The sequence below is a fragment of the Falco punctatus genome, assembly GCF_963210335.1.
Source record: "Falco punctatus genome assembly, chromosome: 13".
NCBI lineage: Eukaryota > Metazoa > Chordata > Aves > Falconiformes > Falconidae > Falco > Falco punctatus.
Window position 1 is genome coordinate 15,150,221 of NC_137593.1, and position 16,094 is coordinate 15,166,314.

The 16,094-nt window shown below is 35.3% G+C and overlaps 1 protein-coding gene across 12 annotated transcripts in view; it reads left to right on the top strand.

Annotated features, from left to right (window-relative positions):
- The window catches only part of DLG1 (discs large MAGUK scaffold protein 1), a 176,252-nt gene that overhangs the window by 144,117 nt on the left and 16,041 nt on the right, over positions 1 to 16,094 (top strand). For 6 of the 12 annotated variants that reach the window (XM_080410107.1, XM_080410098.1, XM_080410108.1 and 3 more), the window contains 4 exons: positions 479 to 593; positions 7,006 to 7,182; positions 7,934 to 8,003; positions 13,085 to 13,184. In XM_080410107.1, coding sequence (XP_080266233.1) covers positions 479 to 593; positions 7,006 to 7,182; positions 7,934 to 8,003; positions 13,085 to 13,184 — 462 coding nt within the window. Of the gene's footprint in view, positions 1 to 478; positions 594 to 7,005; positions 7,183 to 7,933; positions 8,004 to 13,084; positions 13,185 to 13,889; positions 13,924 to 16,094 lie in introns of all 12 variants that reach the window. The other 6 variants (XM_080410103.1, XM_080410109.1, XM_080410104.1 and 3 more) reach the window with 2 other exon arrangements.

The window sequence follows — 16,094 nt, forward strand, 5'->3', positions numbered from 1 at the left end:
CTGGATTTTTGTTTTTCTTTTCCTTTCCTGAGCTCCCATGGGGACATTATCTTATTCAGAAGATGTTTTGCATATTTCCCACCTTGTAGTGCTAAATTCTTTACCCTAATTCAAGTCCAGTAACTTTAAAGTACAGATACTTTTCATTCCCATTTCTTAACATTTAAAACGTAAAATTTATAGTTCTTGATTATAAACTTACATATTTCATATGTATGTTCTGAAGTTTTCTTTTTGTCATGGGTTAGAATTTATCTGTGTCAGTCTTTGTATAACTATAATAATGATAATTATTAGTAGAAATGTTTGTCTTAATTAGAAAAAATAGTTACTGTGAACTATAGATTAAAACCATGAATTTTCAAAGTATAGTTTGCTTATTTATTTGCTTTGTCTAATCACAACTATTTCAAATTTTATTTCAGTTAATTGCTGAAGTTCAGGGGAAACTAATTGCAGAGGTTCTCTTTTTTTACAGAGTACAGTCGTTTTGAAGCTAAAATACATGATTTACGGGAACAGATGATGAACAGTAGCATTAGTTCAGGATCAGGATCTTTGCGAACCAGCCAGAAGAGATCCCTATATGTCAGGTAATAATCTTTTTCACAGGATTGCTAGTATGTTTTTCTGCTTTTCTGTAGACTTCATATTTCTGTGTGTGTATTCTTGCACATTTAATCATTATGGAACTTATCAAATTGATGTTTATATGCAAAATGTATTAAAAATAAAGCTTAATTTAGATTGATTAGTGTAATATAGCTGAAAAGAAGCCCTGAGAACCTTGTATGGACTGTGAGGCGTGGTGCTTTTGCTTTTTGTCCTGCCTCTCAGAGATGATAATCCTTCAGCAAAAATGTATGTATTCTTTTTCTCAGTGTATGTGATGTCTTAATAATTCAGTTTGTGTTTTTATGACAGTAGTCTTCACATTCTCTCGTGTTCGGTTCTTCAGTTCAAATTTATAGTCTCTCTTAACTTAAGCTTTGACGGATTTCCATCTTCTTTCAGCTTACTTTAGTTGTATTCTCAGCTTATATTAAGAACTCTTACTTCTATATCCAATAGCATTTTGTCATAGAATATTTTTCATGCTAACTAAGAGAGAAAATACATCAAAGAAAATGGACTGAGTATTGTTCATTCATTTATTCATATAGAATTAAATATAAAGGAGGCTAAGTGGAAGTGGGAAATAAAAAAGAGCATGAAGACTTTAAGAAAATAGGTGGTTTCACTGGGAAGTTGTGGCAAGGTGCAGCTCATTAATGTCCCTGCTAACTCCTACATCAGATCTCGTATACTGATGAAGCACAGTATTTCAAGTATGCAATGTGGGTAAAAGGACTGCATTTTAAAAAATGAATTTATTTCTGAGTTCCTCAAACCAGCTCATCTTTGGATTGAGTAAGGGTCAGCAGTCATTTTAGTACAGCAGGTAAGACTCCAGTAGTGCTGGTGCTGGGGTTAAACTTGTTCCAAACTGTTGTAGGACCTCACTGGCTTACCTGCTAAAATGCTAGGCTCAGGTACTACTGACTTTTCAAATCCAAGCAGAGACTGTTTTGTTCATGTTGCTTTATCTGTTGAGCTATGGGAAAGGAAGCAAGTCTTGCACAAGGTAGTGTGCACATCTTACACGCTTACCTGAGTAATTGCATCTGTGCTCAGAAAAGTCTCAGTCCTTTGCAAGCTATTTCTGAAACAAATGTAGCAATTTACTTACACAGAGCTTCTGTTTAGATTGACCGTAACATGTAGCCCTTATGTTTTGACCTGTTATTTTAGTAGATTTATCTGGATTCTATTTTTGCAGAGCTGACCTTGTTCCTTTTTTGTACTTTGCCTGCCTTAAATATTTTTGGGGGTCAAAATGTAAATCTCTAAGGATAGGTGCTTAATATCACAGCTATTCATGTCTTAAGAGTTTCCACAGGTAGGGATATTGTGGTGAGATCTTCTGCCTTTCCATAATCCCAAGATTTTTTGCTTTAGCTCTCATCAATATAACTAAGCTTAAACAATTCTAAATGCTTTTGTTTGCTTGGTTAGCTGTAGCCTGATTAGGTTCTCAAACACTCACGCTCATGTTCACACATTGGTCTGATATTTTAAGCCACAGACAAACATTTTGTGTTTATGTAGCTTTTATTCCCCCGATGGAAGTTGTTGAGCTTTTCACTTTGCCAGTTGCTGCAGAAAGTGCAGCCTTCTCCAGGCTGTTGGGAGAAGCCTTGTGGAGACTGGTGGTTCCCTTTCCAAGAAAGGTTTTTGAGACTTTGATATTCAGTTTTTTTATAGGTCAGGAAAAAAAAGCTAAAATGCAAAAATTGCTCAGGCAAAGTACTTTTCCACCCACATCTCTTAACAGAGGGTTCTGCAAGGGCTTTTGAGATCTGCTCTTGTCATCACACCAAAAGATGCCAAAGCCTGGTAGGCAACTTGGTATACACAGGATGGGTTCACATCTGTTCTGTCTGGTTTTTGATGTAATTTTGACCTCACTGAAGTAAGTTTTATGAATCTTTTTACATATTGCTAGATACTGACAGAACATGTTAGTTATCCAGCTTATGCCTTATTATTAGTTACTCTGGTGTGAGCATTCTATACTTGTACCAATTCAAAGCAAATTTTAATAACTGAAGCTATCTTTTCTGTAATCCTTGGTTTTGGATACGCCTTAAAGGATTCCAGTTATATGATATAATGCTGAATTGAACGGTAAATCCAACAGTAAAATGTTTATGGTTATTCAACCACAATTGTGGGAAGCCTATCAAATAAAAATACTCTAAATATAATGATCTTTGGTGATTTCTCAAAATCGTGGTAACAAAATAGCAGATAAAATCTGATATGTCATTGTTTCCCCATAACTGAAACTTGATGTCTTTATGAATAATCTGCCCGTGAACAGCATTTTGGGGGTGTATGTAATACTAAGAAAAGACAGTTGTGTTTGCCTGAAAACAGAATTTGAAGTAAAATGGCAGATTTTTCTTAATTGTATGTATATCAGTATATGATGAATAACAATATAACCAACAGTCCTTGGAGGGCTATATGAACATAGCAATTCAGCAGCAGCTAACTATTCATTTGCATATCTAATTCTCTATCTCTCCCCCCGACTAATTAAGATTTACTGATTTAATAGCCTTCTCTTATTTTTGCTTTGTATTTCTTTCGATCTTTATTCTAAGAGGAGAAAGGTGATTTTTTTTTTTTTTTTTTTTATACAATGTTTCTGGTTTTGCATCTGAACTGTATCTATACACTCTCCTCCTTCATCTGCAGATTTCACATCTGAAAGGGTGAGATACCTTCCATGGTATCAAGTTTTTATGATAATATGTTGACAGGGTTTAAATTTGTTCCATGTATTATCTTATCTTGTATGCCAAATCTCAGCCTGTGCAATGTGTGTAGAATTCAAAAATGAAAATTACTTTTACATCTGTATTTTTCTGAACAGCATGATACATTTCAAATTCAAACAGTGATTTTTTTTCTGCTGGAATTGGAACAGAAAATAGTTACATCGCTTAGAAGAAACTTTTCAGTTTTGAAATCCTTAGGAAATGTTAACTAAATCCATTGAAAAGTAAGATCTGGCATTAGCACCAGACCTGAAAACTGTACTTGCCTGCGGGAGGAGTTTTTAATCTGGCATCCCTGTGTTATCCTGATAGTTTAAAAATGCAGTTTCAAACAGTTTTTGCAAAAACTCAGAGAGAAAGAGAGAGCCTCCTTTAAAAGCTGACCTTCATTCATTCTGAAGTGGTAAGATTACTTCATGTTTCATGAAATAAAGAGCTGGAGATGCTTTTGATGCAGGAATTCCTAGTAGCTTTGTTCAGCAAGAAAACCCTAAAAGAAGAAATGCTTTAGTAAAACTTGATCAATAGCCTGTTGATATTGAAAGTAATGAGCATGGCCAGGTAAAAAGACTTTCTGAAAATTTGGCACTGTTAACACAACCATTAAATTTTTGGCTTTTCAGCATAAACTATCGTGAAACATGCAACTTCAGATTCTGTGGACTTGTAAACTAAGGAGCCAAGTTACCTTTTTTAGTGCTGTTTAGTTGCTCAGTAATACAAGGTGAAATAAAAGGGAAGATTTGGTGCTTTCTCTATGAAATAATTTTTAGGAACTCTCATGTAAATATAACTTAAGAGTAAAAAATATCATGGGACTGCTTTAAAGCAGTAATTACATCAGGAATACTAGACTTATTTTTGTGTTTATAACTTTACACTAAATAAATGTATACATGGAATTGTTAATCTCTTACAAAAGTCTCCATACAGGGAGTTAATAACAGAGATATTTTTTATGTACCAGTCTGTAGATATGTCGTCTTGGCTGTGAAATGATTTCTTGTTTGATGACTTGCCAGGCACACAGGAAAAACCATGTTAATCAGTTGGAATCGGAAGAGATTTTTGTTAATTCTGTTCCCCTTTTGGCTCATTTATTTGATTGTTACTAGTTCCTGGTGTTCCTATACATTTTAGCTGCATAATTTTGTTACTGCTATGTGACATCCTAATTCATTTTATTACAAAACTGTCTTGGTCAATAAAATTATTCTTCTTGAAGTGACCTCACCAGAAGAAAAGTATTTGAAACTTCTTTTAATTGTGCAAAACCTACTCTGTGTAACCATTTATCTAGTTTAAGAACACATGTTGATAAAACATATTTTTATCCTTTTGTGCTTCAATTTTACTTATCTGTTGCTTTTTCTCGTGCAGTCAACACGTTACTGCTGTTTAGGGCCAGCTCATTGCTCATAGAAGTTTGAATAGAAACTAAATCTTAGAAGTTAAAAGTAGTGCTGGTAGAAATCATTGCTTGAATGCTAACAAGAATTCACAAGAAATAAATTTTGTTATGCATTTAATTAATTCAGTGAAAATGTATACAACTTGAATTGCATTAAAAGTTTATAATCAATTATATGCAGTTTATTTTGAGATACGGAATGGTATTTGTCCAGAGTACTTCGTGAGCAAACACATGCAGAATAAATCTGGAGGAATAACTGTGAAGTGTATAATTTACTTTCCTGCAGTATTTAGGCTATTTCAAAGAAAAAAAAAAAAAAGGATTCCAATTTTTTGAAAAGAATCAGAGTATCTCAAGGATGTTGTGGAATTCAAATGAAAGATCTTACACTTAAGGTTTTACTGCTGAAGGAAAGTGGTATTTCAACCTTCAAGCTCTTTAAAAGTTGAAAGCCTAAATTTTATTATAGATTTAACAGTAGAAAAGTATTGTATATTTAAATATAGAGCTTTGTATATCATGAGAGTAAATATTTAAGCTGTTTTAAAATTTGTCTTGTTCTAGACATTTTAGAAAATATTTAGTGAAATCTTTAGCCCTTTATGAAAAGTTTTTGATACTTTTCATGGTCCAAGAAAGGCATGGTGTCTCAAACAACTCTGATTTTGCTAAAGATTAATGGATCTGACAGAAAAAATTTAATTTTTCCCCTATAAGCAATTTGTCATTCGTTATGAACAAATACAGTTCAAACCCAAAGAAATACAATCGGTGCTTTAGAGAGGCAAAATTCACAAAACTAAAATACATTTTGGAGCAAAGAGTTATGACTTGTACATACTTACATGGGTTAAAAAAATTCCGAAGCATTAAAAATCTAGCAGAAAAAAGTATATAAGATTTGTGTTTGGGATGAAGAACTGGATTTGGAGGAGAAAAAGGACACTGTTTAAAATCATCACATTGTAATCTATTGGTGCTACTTTGTGATGGACTTGGTATCAAGTATCTAATTTGAGACAGGGTATCATTTAGGAAGTGCATCACTGACAAACATATGAGCTTGCAGATGAGATGAAGTTGAGGTTTTTTTGGCCTGTGTCGTGCAGGCACTCTCGCTTTACACAGGTGAGGTTCATACACCTTTTTCAATTGTAAAATAAGAGTCTTTATAAGGCATAATCTTAGGAGTATCTCTTACAGTTTGCTAAGGGGCTTCTGTCATTATTCATTTCCACATCCTCACTAAACCCCCAGTTGTGCTGGGAGAGACATACTGCAGGTCTCTCCAGTGCCTCAGGGAACTGATCCAGATATAAAATGATCCAACAGGGAGAAAAGAAATTAATTTTAACCCAGATCAATTCTGCATTGTGGTGCACCATGTGCCTTTCCAGACAATTATGCTTTCATAAGCAGGGGTGGGGAAAACGGTCAGTACAAAGCAGACGTGAATGTGGGTATGGATAATAGTGAACTTGCATGAACCAACCTTGCTGGCAAAGGGAATGTTAATAAAACTGTAGCCGTGCAGCTGGTGCTCAGGTATTGCTGGTGTCTATTATTTGAAAACAGGCTTACCTTAGAAAAAAGGATGAGATTCACTTGAAATGGTTGGGAATTTTCCAAAAGAATGCTCGTAAAGTTTTTTGCCTTCAGGTACTACAGTAGCAAAGTTGTGTTCAGATCATATTTCAGAGTGTTTTTTTCCCTGCAACCCTGTAAGCACGATATTGACTTTTATTTTAAAGACAGACAGTGAGTTTTAGTTACTAAAATAACGCCAATTTGTAACTTGATATAGAACAATGTACATTACGGAACTTTCGACAGTGCTGTATGCTTCAAATACTCGCTTGCCTTTTTTGTTCTAGGTTGCCATGTTACTTGCAGAGTACTTACTGAAAAGCAGGAGGTATCTTCTGTGGGTCTTCTATAAAGCACTAGAGTTTTGCTCTGGATGACAAGTTTCTTCTAATTCATTAAAACTTATAAGCGTGTGTGTGTGTTGATACTATACTACATGTTCTCTCTGTGTATATATGAGTGTGTTCAGCGTTCTTCTTTAAAGCAACTGTCAGAACGATGCAATCATTTACAATCATTTATGACCAACACGGGCAGCTTGCTTCATATTTTGTGCTGTTATACCCCCCTGTTGTTTGCTTGCATTTTTAATGTGTAAGTTTTTTCTTTTCAATGTAGAGCTCTTTTTGATTATGACAAGACTAAAGATAGCGGCCTTCCAAGTCAAGGGTTGAACTTCAAGTTTGGCGATATTCTCCATGTCATTAATGCTTCTGATGATGAATGGTGGCAAGCACGGCAGGTAACGCCAGATGGAGAAAGTGATGAAATTGGAGTTATCCCAAGCAAACGCAGGTATGTCATATTTTATTGACTTTGAGATGTTTGCTATTAAATGTCTGATATGATTAAAACATACATTGCATATGCTTTGCTCTTTGTTGTTAATTCTGTACCACATCAGTCACTTGTTTGGCTTTTTTTTAAAAAAGTTACTGGTAGTGGGCTTTTGACAAACTCAATGAGAAGTTTGTTAAAATCCTGTTTAGCCTTAGGAGTCGTGTGATGAAGTTGATAAAGGTGGTCCAAGTCTATTCCTCTGTTCTCACTGTAAGCAAATTATGAGTTTAATAACATTACACCATATATATGAAAAGGTGCAAATTGAATTTTATTTGAATTATGACCCTATCATGAATTCTTTCTACCCAGAGTGTGGAAAACTGGCAAATCTTTTTTTGGTGGCCAGAGTAAATGGAGACGAGGTGGTGGTTGGCACACTAGAGATCCAAGTAAGAGATTAGGTGCTCTGCATTTTAATATCGCTGTTGACTAATCAAGGCTGTTTGCTTACTCTGTTGTGTTTTCTCTTTGTGCCCTGTGGATCACCAAATACTCAGTACCCTCACAGCTCATCACATGAGAAATAATACCCTACTTTTCCAATATAGTTTGCCATTAACAGGCTTCCATTTTCTGGAGGTGTCACCAGCAGTAAAAATCTGTGCTACAAAAGGTACACCTATATGCTTATGTTGTAACAAGTAGTAACTTGAAGTTCTGGAATTTTGCTGATTTACCATTTTTGTCTATGTTTTTGTGGTAGAGTTGAGAAAAAAGAACGAGCCCGTTTAAAGACAGTGAAATTCAATTCCAAAACAAGAGGAGATAAAGGGGTGAGTTAATGAAGTGCTAATTATACCTGGCATCATGAATGGTAACGTTTTTCAGTGGTTTATATATGCAGACTGCATTTCAGATTTTAGTGAAAAGATTAAATTCTGTCAAATAGAAATAAAATTCTGAGCACCAAAGCAAACTTTATTTGCCAAAACATGGCAAATTGTTTAAAGAATTAACTTAGAAATACATATTATCAGTAATACTGTAAAATAATAGTAGTTGTAGATACTAATCAAGTATTGAATAGTGCCGTTTCTAACACCTCTGCAAGGGATTTATAAAGCGGTTTAGTCCTTTAATATGGATTGTATTCCTGGACTCCCTTTTCTGGGGAAGGGGCTTACTACCAGTTTTCAGAAAAAGTAAAATGTTTCTTTCTTCAAGGTTTTTTTAATGCATCTATGAAACAAGGAAGTAAAGCTCAACAGGCTCCCTATGATGAGGTTTTACAATGTACACAGTTATGCAGACAGCTTAAAGTGAGTTCTTTCTTACAATTAAAGAATTTCATGTGAAGATACAGGCAAGAACTTGAGGCTGGTGCCATTGCTGACCAAATCAGTCTCCATCTCACAGCTGTTATTTTCTGACTGCAGCTGATGCGGCTGTGCTTAAATCTTATAAAATAGCCCATGCAGATGAAAACTCAATCTAAAAGAAATCCTGGTTTTAATTTTAGTCCCTTAGTGTAGTTCACTGCATGATAATGCAATCCCTGTCCCAGTACACATGACCTGAATCTGTGGTGAGAAAGCAGTGTAACTACCTAAGTAACAATAGGAATGTTTGTAGCTGAAATTATAGCAATTTCATAATGGTACAGCAGCCAAATCTTTTTATGTTTTGAGGGTGAGGCTTTTTTGCAATGTTTTGGTCATTTTGAAATTTGAGAAACAATTTCACAACCTTATGATTTCTACCAATAGCATATAACTAGTAATTTCAAGACTTAGGTATATGCATTTTAGATGTAAGAGCCTTCTAAAGTAATAATATATTGGCATATTTGAAAATCTGAAACACGCTTTAAGCTCCCGAGGAAGCTATTTCTTAAACAGCAATTATTTTTTTAATAACATTAATACTTTAACATTAGTCAGTCATTATGGTAAATCCCAAAAATTCCTTTTAGTAATTTATCTCATTTACAATGTTTTCATAACTTCAGAAATCGCATATAAAATATCAAAGCTTCAATACTTCATCCTGATAGTGTAGGACTTTATGCTTCAAAGAGTGGCAAATCCTTCTGCTACATGACAGAAGTTTCAGTTTAGTTTATTAATACAAAAGTGTCATGTCTTTTCTAGAAGTGTTTCTTTAAAAGGAAATCAGCATCTCTAATTATTTTCTGATGAACAATTTTGGTACTGCCTTGAGGATTCACTGGATTATTTGTAGGTTTTTTTGTTTGTTTGGTGCTTTCATATTTTAGCATTGAAATAAAATGTTGTCAACTGATGTAGTGATTTTTAATACGATGATTTTTATAATTTGAGTTCACTTTTTTGAAGTCACATAAACAAAATGGCTTAAATACTTAAGATTATTGTAAATATATTAATTTTTCAAATGTTACAATGTTCTTTGGAAGATAACTGTGTGGGTTTGTAGTTTGTCTACCAATAAACTGCAAACATTTACCTTAATTAACGATGTATTTGAAGTAACATTTTGACAATAGCAGAGTTAGTACACAGTGACTGTGTACTAGCATAGCACCAAAGATATGCATGGAATACTGAGTGGAAAAGCAACTACGCTTGCCATTGATATAAAACTGCAGTTCTTTTTCTTTAGTAACATTTCATTTTGCAAACATGCTTATACTGTTCACAATCTTTTGCTTCAGCTGTAAATGTTTTAACATTAGAAGTTTCTCCTTAAAGTATTCTTCCTGTATTTGCCATGGTGATACTTTTCCCAGTAAGCTCCCTGTACCATACGTGTCCTCATGGACTGTGTGCCTTCCTGTGTCTGTATATGATATGGCCAGGATGAAATACAAACTTTGTACAGTTCTTGAAAAATTTCTACATGAAATGGTTAAAGAATAATCCTAGTGATGGCAAACATTAAAATCCATGTTCCTTTCATTTTAAGGAAAGCTAAAAAATCTGGAGCAGAAACGGTTATTATTTTCCCCTTGTTTGTTCATTTCATATATGCATTTATCTCACTTTCTGTGCTGCTTCTGTTTTAATATATTCTTGCTTACGATGCCTGTTTGATTTGCAGTGGGCTTACGAAAAATTTAATACAATTACTATGCATTTTCAACTAATAAGCAACTCTCTTTAGCTTTTTATAATCATGGATCTTAAAAATAATCTTTTGGCTAATCTTTTATGCAAAATCAGTATAATATTACTTTTATTTTCTCTTTTTTTGGCAATGGAACTGACTCTGACCATTATACATGCAGTATATAAAAATACTAGTTCACTGTAATTTACTGTACAGAAAGATAAAATAATTATTGTTATGAAATATTTTCGAAACTTAAGTGAAGAAACCTGACTATGTTTTATAAAGTACAGTAAATCGGTCACTCCTTTCTTTTAACTATACAAATTGCAAAGTCTCACGACCTCAGTCAAACTGCACCATTTTAGCTTTGTTATGTTTATTTCCCCTGTTATTTTGCCCAAACTGAGGGACTTGTCCTAATGGAACAATAATATAGACGTGACACTTCCACTTCTTGAAATTCGTGTTACGGTATTTTTCAGTATACTCGGAAAAGACCTCCTCTGGCCATATTTCTTTGTTGACCTTGTTCTGTAGATTACATGATCTTGTCTGGTTATGAGAAATTAATGGCAATGACTTGTTGACTTCAGATAAAGAAAGTCAGGAGGACCATAACCTAAAACCTTGCCCATGCCAACGATGGTTCCTGCAAGCATATGACTGGCTTGCAACCAGTTCTTTTGCCCATATGTCAGGTTGGTAATTTACCAGTTCTTACAGTGGAACGGCAGTTTTAGTTGAACACAGATGCCAGCCAGTTAAAGGTTTTATGGATTTCCTACTTAACACAGTATTGCTGTTTCCAGAGCTCAGTGTCACTGATTGTGCTCCTGTGGCACTATGTGCTGCTTTAACACCTGGCAATTTTAGAGTAAATGTTTTTTTAAAACAATGGTAATGAAAGTATCACTCCATGTTTCATTATCTGACATTGCCAAGCAAGCCTGTATTAAAACAGATGGCCAGAAGGATTGTTAATGCTGTAGCAGGATGCAGCTTTTGTGTGGCTCTATAGGCATTCTCTTTACTAAGGCCAAATGCTAGTTTTGTAATTGTACCAAAGAAGGTGGCCCACTGTTTGAAAAAGCTCTGTCCTATCTGACCCCTAGTTGTTGCTATACTTCAGTCCATACCTAATGCTGGTAGGAAAGTTAATACGTCTTTTTGCAACTCTTGCATATTAAGGAGGAAGATGAGCTCACAGTGGCTGCAGACAGACAATCACTTGAAAATTAATGTGCTCCAAATTTTAGAAATAGATGTTGAGTCTTCAATGTATGAATTGAAAGTATCTTTGTTTTTTAAAGAAGCTTTTAAAAAAATAGTTCTTCAGAAGTCTAACTGCTTCCTACTGCACATGGGCTCTGCTTGGCTTTAGAAATAAACAGTACCTGGTGCAGCACAGGGTCTCGACACTCTCAAAACCAAGCTGGGCATTTTCTTACTTTTGCCATCCTTCCCATAATAGAGTTTCTGCAAACCAAATGATAAAAACAAGGCAAACTTCATGTCTTGGCAGAACTGATCAGGTGACTCATTTATGCCCAAAGATGAGAAGAAATTTCAGCTGGCTTCAAGTTAGCTGTATTCGTTCTAGTTCTGGGCATAATTGCAATAAAAATGTTACTGATTTATTTGTACATTGAGTTTATTGACTTTGAACAGTAATTTAAAGGTGCTGTAGTCACATCATATCTTCAGCAGAAGACTTGGCAGATATTACTAAATTGTGTGTTAATTATACCCATAGATGTACTGATATATGAATGAAAATAGGTTGACACTTTCCATAACTTAGAAAAGGAGCACAATAATACTTTTAATTCAAATGGGTAGATATGTATATGTCTGTGTAGGTAACTAGAAATTTGCATAGCAACTAAGATGCAGAAATTGTTCAACATGAGTAGTTAATGTAAAAAGTTGCTGAATGTGATCCTTGGACATTCAGGGTTTTTCATGTGGTAATTCTCCATAAATGCCCCCTTGAAAAAATAATTGCCACAGTAACCAAATGAGTTTCTTATCTCTTGAAAGTTAGTCTTGGTATTGGGATGCAGATTTGCACAGAGCAAGGTCATTTTTTTCAGGAAACTTGCAATGAATCACAATTGTGAAAGACTGAAGCAAATACAAGTTTGGAGGTTTTAATTATTTTTTTAAAATATTTTAGCTAGACACATTTCTTCTTTTTTCATATTTCACTGTTACTTAGTTTTATTGTAAGAGCATTTGATACAATGCCAGCTCTTAATTTCCATTTTTCTTTACTGTATAGGATGTTTGGCAGTTGTCCCCAAAGTATTTATGGTTTTGCCTTTGCAGAGGGGTTACAGTGGCAAATACTTCTGGTGTGCTGTTATGATGTCAGTTGTTTGCAAAAGCATGTGTAAAACCTCAGTGGTTTTGTTTCTGGTTTTGTTGTTCGTTTGTTTTTTTTTAAATACTGTAACCCCTATATTAGATAATATCAGTGATTTAATTGACTTCAGGTTTGTTGTGGTTTGGCCATCTTACAGCAGCCTAGTTTTTCACATCTTTTCACACTCCCAGCAAACCTAAATTTGTGAAATACAGGTCAGGTCATATAGGGTGACCCAGCCTGCCAGTTCTCTCAGTAGTAAGTGTGTGAAATCTGGAGATTGTGAGCAAAGCCACGATCCTCATCTCTATTTTTGATGCGCTGAGAAGGTAGTGTTAAACGGAAATACGCACTGCATAATGTGGTTATAGGAGTCAGCTTCCACAAAGCTGCTGGTCTGGGCCTTTGTTCACACAGACATTAGACATCCTTTGTTTTGCCCCTCCTTCTCTTCTTCAGCAGTCATTCAATGACAAGCGTAAAAAGAACCTCTTTTCCCGAAAATTTCCCTTCTACAAGAACAAGGACCAGAGTGAGCAGGAAACCAGTGATATTGACCGTAAGTATGTGGCATTCGATGGAGAGCGAAGCACACGTAGAAGGGCCTGCTAGATTGCAGTAGGGTGTTACCATGGAGACAGTTTCATGAGCTGCAACAGGATAACCAGCTTGAGGTGCCGACAGCAAACCAGCCTACAAAATCAATACAACCCTGTGTTTGCTGTTAAAAGTAAAATTTAACCCAAGAGTTCCCCAGTTGGTAGTAAACTGGGTAATACTGTTGAGTAACAGCGTGTACATAGCTGGAGGAGATAGCAGCCTTCCAGCGCTGTCGGTGATGCTTCCTCATTCCTGACTTGAGGCAGAGGGCACAACAGCGAGGAAAGCGTAATGGAGCTTACCAGCTTCTCGAATCAGTCCCTTTAGACTGGTTTCTTCCAAGTCATTCATTCCAATTTGGTCTTCCTAATGAAGAGAAGTTACTTTGATTTTCGTCATCATTGCCAGCACTAAAACAAAGTGTCTTCTCAAAAACCAGTTGCATAAGTTTGCTAATTCGGACTAGTTCTGCTACAAACTGCATCCTCTGCCATTTGCATCACTGATTATTTATGTGCTGCTCAGGTCAAATCCTATAGACTTACCTTCCCCTGTGATGTTCTGGGAACTGTCTCCTGTCGTAGCGCCAATTTTATCTATTACTGACAATTATTTTCTTTGTGATTGTCTTTTTATTGCTTGCCCTCTGGGGACTACTCTGCAGGAGGTCCCTGACGACATGGGATCAAAAGGCCTGAGTAAGTGATCAAAATACTCCCAAGTTACTTTAACCTCCATCTGAAAAATTACTATTTTTTTTTTTTTAAACAGATCTCTTTGAGACTGGCGCTCTACTGGCATAAGGAGGTTGACTCTAAAATGTTCATAAGCTTTTCCTAGTTTGTAATGTTCTGAGCATTTTTGCTTTCAGGAACATGTTACTTTCAGTTCATGTGACTATCTCATTAGGTTGTTTTGGTTTTTTTTTGTTATTCAGATGCTTACCAGCGCTTACTTGTTTGTCCTTAATAGTACTGTGTTTTTAAATTTAGTGATTTTTTTTTTTTTACGTCGCTTTTATCTTGTCTTTGTTTTTTTGTTTATTTAAAAATAACCTACGGCTTTCTGTAGTAATAGTACAACTATTGTCACAATACTTTAACTAGTTACAGTTTTCAATCCTCTCTCTAGGTGACTGACGTTTACAGCTACTTAAAACAAACAAAAAACTTTGCTTAAAATTGCCATGAGAGTTTGTCTGACTTCATTGAACCCTTATGATGCTTTTAGATCAGGTAGAGGGGTAGCTAATAGAGCAGATACAGAAGCATTTGTTGTATTTCTTGCAGAAATGTTATCTGCTTGAGTACAGTAAGATTCAAGAGTTGCCAGGTACGCTTATCAGATATTTGTGTACACAGACATCACCACTGTACTAAAATGACCCCCCCCAAAAAAGAGTCAAGACCCTGCTTTCATCACAGATACTCAGCACATACGTTGTGTGTCCATAGAATAGCAAAATTAGTCACTAAAGATATGTGACTAAAGGTTGTGAAGAATAACATTTCTTCCCAGGCCATAACCGCTATGCATAGTGTTCCTGAAATTAGGTGTAAGTAGCACTGTACTTGCTCATAATACTTGGCCTCAGTCACAAAATAAAAATTCTAGTAGCTGTAACATTGATTTTCCATTGCTGAAATGGCTAGTTTCAAGGAAATCCTTTGTTTAGGGCAGAAGACCTTAGCAACCCTGATGGCCTTATGGTTTAGAGCAGAAGATCACAAGCAGCCTTTACGGCCTTATGATCATACCTGGTTTAAACTATGTAATATGGTCCAGAAATGTTACCAGATGATTCTGTTATAAAACCAGTGGTTTCTCGCCTGTTTTTCAGCACAGTCAGGCTTTTTGAAACTGCCTTACCATGCTTAATGCAAAACGTGTTACTTGGGCTCTGCAAGACTGCTGTTCTTGCTGGCATTTTAGGCTTTACATCCTACCAGTCGTGCCCATTATCAGACTGTCACAACACTTGTATTCTCAATTGACAATGTCTCGCTTTCATGTTCTCCCACATCCATGCCAATGCGGACGTTCTTTTTCCAAGACAAGAAAAGGAAATGGAAATAGATCCAAATTGCTGGTACTCACAAACATTAGGAAGTATGTGTCTGTTCTTCCTGTGCAGAAACGAAATGAGGGAGTTCAGTCTAGCCAGAAATTTGTGGATTAAAGATGTTAAATCACTTTATCCAAAAACATTTTAAAAGGTTTATTAGTTTACAAGGGATGATTTAACTTTTTAAAATGTTTATTAATCACTAGAAGCATGCTTGCTTCGTAACTGTATTCTTACCTTTGCAATCCCTTTTCTTCCTTCTCTTCAGTCTTATAAAGGAGGAACCACAGTGGATTTACTGTATTAAAAAGGATCCTCATGGCAACAATATGTATTATTGTATGGACACTGTTCGGTACATAATTTCAAATTAGTTTTGTTTAATTTGTATAGGTCAAACACAGGCTTCTTCATGCAGACTTAATGTAATGTAAAACACTAACATTCACACAAATAGGCACACTCATTGGGTGGCATGAAAATTGATTCTCTAATAAAGTTCAGCAATATCGAAATTTGTATTTGTTCACTAGATTTGTAAAACTTTCAGGTAACGGAATAGATTGATACCTAAAGTTCTTCAGTTGCTTAAATTTTTATCATAAATATTTAACACAATTACATAGCTTAAAAAAGTAAACACAAACACCTTGTAGCTACTGAAGTATTTTGATTACTCTGCAAAAGGCATGAAAATAATATTGATAGTCCAGAATAAGTCAGGACCTTTTGAAAATTAAAGCATTACTGGGGGGGGGGGAGAGGGGGGTGGCGGGGAGGAATCTTAATTCTGCATCACACTTC